We start from the raw sequence: 5521 nt of genomic DNA on the forward strand, positions 1-5521 counted from the left end.
GGTCTGTCTGTCTGTCTGTCTGTCTCTCTCTCTCTGCCTCACTCTCCCTCTCCATACTGAAAAGCCCTGGAATTCTCTTTCGACAGATAGTCTTTGATCTGACCATTCATTCGATGATTCTTCAAACTTATGATGGTGTTGAACTAGGACTTATGACTAGTCTCCAAAGTTATGGCTGCTGCAGCAAGCCTACGGTTATGGGATCAAATTGGTTGCTTATCAGTGAGGCTGTTTAACTATCCCCACCTGCCTACTTCCCATCTATACCTGCACTTCAAAGCCTTACAACCCTAGCTGCCCTTTGCTGCCTTCTTGCTGTGCAGCTGCTAATGAGGCATGCCTGGCCTAGCCTTTTGCAGAAGGCTTTCTTCCCAAGGTCATGCACAGTAGTTTCCTTGCAAGACCAGGGAAGACGGCCTTATGTGGCCAAAAGCTGCTTCATAAAGGGTCAAGCCAGGCACACCTCATCAGCAGCGAAAGCAAGAAATGGCAAAGATCAGTTGGGACAGTGGAGTGCAGTAGGGCCCTTGGAGTACAAGGTGGTAAAGGCAGCTTGGTCTGGACTGGAAGCGGCGCACTTCCCAGAGTGACAGGAAGCCCCTTTGGCCACATGCTGGATCTGGCTAGGGCTAGACATCATATTATGCTGCAGTTCAGGGACTCTTCTTAGAGTTTGAGAGCTGCAGAGTGCCAAGAAACCCATGAGCAGCAGCATAATCTTTTTCCAGTCTTCCTGCTCTGGATCACAGGCAAGGATTCAACACCTTCTTTCCCCAGCCTCCCGGAGCTTGACCGTACTGCAGTATCCCAGAGCTAGCTTCCCTCACCCCTACGGTGCTCCTGCTCACCTGGACTTCTGTTTCTTGCTTAATGATCTGTATATCTGGAGTTACAACAGCAATTAGGACTGCAAGAATTGCTGTCACTAAGCAATGTGTTCATGTGAGGATACACATTATGATCACATTGCCTAGCGACACAAATTCCTGTTCTAATTGTGGCTGTAAATCAAGGATTACCTGTACTCAAGTTTTAGCCAGCAGGTGAAATAGTATTTTCAGGACCATTCTTGGTATTTTGCACCCATGCTGATGCCATGACAATGCCATGGCATCAGCATGGGTTGATTTAAATATTGCTCTTTTAGAATGGCTCCTTTTGCATATTTGCATGATTTGTTTGTATCATATTAATTTTCAGTAAAGTGCTCTGAGAATATAGAGAGGGAAGGATTATAAATATCTATAAAGAATTAAAGAAAGAAAAGACAAAAATAGTTTGAGAAGTCATAATTATGGACGCAAATAATCAAAAAAGCACTAGAAAGGATTTTCTCCCTTTGCTGAACCTATGTATACCCAAACACATGCACCTGTGGCAATTAATGAATGTTATTTGTTACTAACTTTATTAGTAAAAGCCAGAAACAATGCATGGAAACTAATCAAGGAGAGAAGCAACTGGGAATTAAGGAGAAACTTCCTAACAGTGACAACAAATTAACCGGTGGAACAGCTTGCGTTTAGAAATTGGAAGTGCTTCATCACTGGAGGCTTTTAAGAAAAGACTGGACAGCCACCTGTCTGAAATGGTAGGGTTTCCTGCTTGAGCAGGAGGGTTGGACTAGAAGACCTCCAACATCCCTTCCAGCTCTGTTCTAATTGACTGATTAACTTATTTTGATTAGTACAGAGCAAACTATGGTATGTCACCATTACTCTGAAATTTGCTTCCAATTTTCTGAAGGCTTTAGTTTAATATTGTTTTTGTCGAAGTTTAAAGCTTTTGACACCTCAACCAGTTAAGAGCAAAATATTCTTTTAAAATATATAAAATATTTCACAAACACTATATAATTTTTTAGTAATAGGACCAGGGTAAAATATTTTGCTGAGGCAACTAGGAAAATGCCACTTTTAAAAATTATCCTCCTTTTCTTAATTAAAAGAGATCTCCATATGCAAAAGTGTTGCATAAATATGGATTAATCTATAACAGAGGGATCTCACAGAAACAGATGGGCAGTGTGATCTTGCACACTTTATTCTGTCTTACCGATCTCAGCATGATCTTCAAAAGTCTCTTTCAAGCCAAAGGGCACACGTCAAAGATCACCTAATAAAGCAATTCCCACTCTATCTCCATCAAGTTCTTCAGCTCCTACTATTCCCCCAAGATCCCTCTTCTACTCTTTAATATTTTTCATGCTGAAGGTCTGCTGAGGAGACAGCTTGGAAGTTTTCCACGAGAGAGTTATTTGGCAAGATCTGGATCCATCTTAACAAATGTGAGGCCAAGAGCAGGTTGTTTTAGCCAATCCTGCTGTCTTTTGTTGTTACTTACTTCACAGCACCTCCGCTGCCTTCATCGTTATCTGAGGAAGATGACGTAGAAGAGGCTGGAAAGTATGTTGAATCAACATGATTGGGACTCCCACTCTGAGCTGGGTTTATTGGAGAGGATCGTTCATATAATGGAGTATGTTTTCCTTCATGAGGAATGTTGCTGTAATTCTGCTCAGAAATATTTTTTCCACTTGTGTCCAATGTGATGGCTGGTTCTGACAGACTATAAGGATATGGGCTCTGACCCTGGGCGTTACCATGACTAGAGATAGGCTGGGCCTAAAAGAAAATATAAATTAGGCCATGTTTTCTTAAAGTTGTGCATATTGCCCACACGCATATACATGCATCATGAGTTCCAACAGCAGAAGGATTATATAGCAGAAAGGGGAGGGGGGAATGTACTTGCCGCTTGCTTTGCTTGCAGGGCGGATTGTGGAATGTTAAGCATCTGAGGAGACACATATGGTGGCACTATACCCGGCATTCCCAATTGATTTGGTCTGCCTGTTTGGGGGATTGGGAGGGGAAACAAAAAGATGTTTTTCTCTTACATGAAGTATGGTCCAACATAAATCTGGATGATTATTTAACATGAAAACAAAAGAACAAAGTCATGATGTCAGGCATTTATTTTATGTTTTTAATTCTGATCTGATTTATTAAAGTGATATTTCTTTTTTTCTACTTCAATTTCAGAGCTTTTGTCAATTTCTGTTCCATTACTGCCTCTTTCAGGAGAGATTTTGTATGCTGACTGCCAGTTTTCTGGCAATCTCATGTTCTTTCCAAAACACTCTCCTTTTCTCTTTACGTAATAAATTTAGTCCCACCATTTTAGCCTCCACTGTTTGCATTTTTCCCCAGTAGAAAAGAAGTGTACAGGTATTGCATCTGATTCTGTTTTTTTAGAACTAGAAGCAGAAATAGAAACATAAAATCTAGGGAGTTTATTATAGCAGTAAACAATTCATAACTCTCTTGAGTTGAATAACATTCTCTTATGGTGGTCAGAAATCAAGATTTAAAATGACAAAGAATAAAGCACATGAAGACGACCTCTTTTTACGTACCATGATCAAACAGTATTTTTATAGCTACCGATGTTTTTGTTTTTAACTAATCCACTAAAGCTGAAAAAATAGGTCTCACTCCAAAGAAAATAAACAGATTGTTCTTCCAGTCTTCAGTTCAAGACAGAGTTCCCCAACATTTCTGGCTTTGCAGACTGGTGGGAGGGGGGAAGAGGAGATGGTTCTGCACAAGCGGCTGGCAAGCGTGCATGCAGCTCCATGTGTGAGCGGCGTGCACATGCACCTGTCGCTCACACGAATGGACTGCACGTGCTTGCCCACTGCTCAAGCAAGTGAGGATGCACATGTGCACATGCTCATCGGCCATTACCGCGGCCTGGTTGTAATCCCACATAGCCCACTAGTGGGCAATGGCCCACAGATTGGGGACCCCTGATTTAAGAGATACAGAAGACAATCCATGCAACAAACCAACATTGCATCCTTTGTCATGGTGACTTAACTCAGAATATGCTAAATAAATAAATCTCAGAATAACCAGACTATTGTGAAGTAGGAAGACAAATGTCAAAATATCTACTAGCTTTTGGGAATAAGTTTCAGTGACTACAAATTGAATTGTTAACTGAAGTAAGATCATCAACCAATGCAAACTGACATTTACTCATTTGCTCTAGTTTTGTGTTTCTATTTTTTTTTAAAAAAAACGTATTCTACTAATGCAATTAATAGTAAAAGCCCTAGCTTTAGATTTTTGTATGGTTATATGGAATAAAAAATGTTCTGTCTTGATTAATAACAGAGTTCATTCTGAGTCCACATAAAATTGTTTGCGTTCCTTTGCTTTGTGTCAAGGTACTACACTGACCAGTGAGGCCAATATGGCTGCTTTTTCATACATACACTTCAAATACAAATATATACTGCATTTCACACTATTACATTTAAAATACTAGTAATGGTCAACTAGTTGACAGGATTAGTGTGGTATAACTTATACCTTCTGTATTATTTTACATGTCATAAGATAATATTTCTCAATTTTAGACTGATCACTAGAAATTGGGGTTCTAATACATCTGCAAGTTGCCTGGTTGAAGAAACAGTTCATATTTAACCAAAATCCTTCAATAACTTACATGAGTATAAGAACTTACCTAGATAATGTGGTGGATGAAATGGCATAGGCTTATTAGTTGCTGAATAATATGCAACTGCTCTCTTAAATCGTTTAACTTTGTCATCCGTTCTAGACTAAAAGAATGTTAAAATTAACATTTATTAAAATTAAATACACAAATGAACTATCATCAGTCCTACCAGCATTACTATACAGTTAAAAACTTTTTGCAACTGTGTAAAGGCAATCAGCCAACCTAAGGGTTTTTTTTTATGAACAAATAATAAAGCATTTTTCCCCCTAAATTTTGATCACCTGTAGCAATTCTCACTAAGAGAAAAATAAAACACAAGTAAAAATAAAAGCCATATTCATGTAATGCAATTCACAAGTACCACAACATACTCTTCAAGTTCATATCCATGAACTTTTATTCTTTTTTTTTTACCTGTGAATGGTGAAAAACATCTTTAGCTATGGCATCCAAATCAGAGGTGTCTTGAATATTACGGACATAATCAGCTACAGCTTTGATCACTACATCACAAGGTGGTAAAACTAACTGGTGTGCTCGTACCTAGAAACACAAACACATGTTAGAATTGTCCTACTCACACTCACATTTACAACAAGCAAAGGGTTTGAATTAAATTCCACTGTAAAATATGCTAACAAGGAGTTCTATTGAAAACTTTAATAAATAATAAATAAATCATTTGAGATATTTCTGCAATATTTTTTTTAAATGAAAGCAAATTATATTGTTGCTATTCTCCTGATTTGGCAGATGTGAAGCATGTTTCTATATTCATAGTAGTAATTTGATAATTAAGTGGCAGCTACTGAAGTATTTCCATAAGGGATATGTGAGCATAATCAAGTGGAGCCACATTTTAAAACTTGATGGCAATGAGCAAGAAGACAGTTAATGGAAAAAGAGCAATATGAAAGTTTGCAAACCAGATAAAATCAATGCTTTTTTTATAAAAAAAAATGATTTTAACATTTCAATTATACAGTAT

The 5521-nt window shown here is 38.3% G+C and overlaps 1 protein-coding gene across 1 annotated transcript; it reads right to left on the reverse strand.

Moving 5' to 3' along the window:
- Window positions 1-2339: 2339 nt before the first annotated feature.
- Window positions 2340-4584, reverse strand: CUNH9orf129 (chromosome unknown C9orf129 homolog). Its single transcript, XM_029286373.1, has 3 exons — window positions 4537-4584; window positions 2755-2852; window positions 2340-2624 (listed from the first exon to the last, which is right to left on the reverse strand). Exons 1-3 carry the CDS (start codon window positions 4562-4564, stop codon window positions 2340-2342), a joined length of 411 nt encoding a protein of 136 aa, XP_029142206.1. The 5' UTR covers window positions 4565-4584.
- Between the last annotated feature and the right edge of the window lie 937 nt (window positions 4585-5521).

Source organism: Protobothrops mucrosquamatus, unplaced genomic scaffold (genome assembly GCF_001527695.2).
Source record: "Protobothrops mucrosquamatus isolate PMUCROS unplaced genomic scaffold, P.Mucros_1.0 scaffold3458, whole genome shotgun sequence".
Lineage (NCBI taxonomy): Eukaryota > Metazoa > Chordata > Lepidosauria > Squamata > Viperidae > Protobothrops > Protobothrops mucrosquamatus.

Bases quoted from the DNA above. Each gene is read 5' to 3' on its own strand.
- CUNH9orf129 (XM_029286373.1), bottom strand. From the start codon at position 4,564: ATGCCATTTCATCCACCACATTATCTAG. The intron at 2,853-4,536 runs GTAAGTTCTTAT...TCCCCCAAACAG, and splicing joins TCATCCACCACATTATCTAG to GCAGACCAAATCAATTGGGA. The intron at 2,625-2,754 runs GCAAGTACATTC...ATTTTCTTTTAG, and splicing joins CCCTGCAAGCAAAGCAAGCG to GCCCAGCCTATCTCTAGTCA.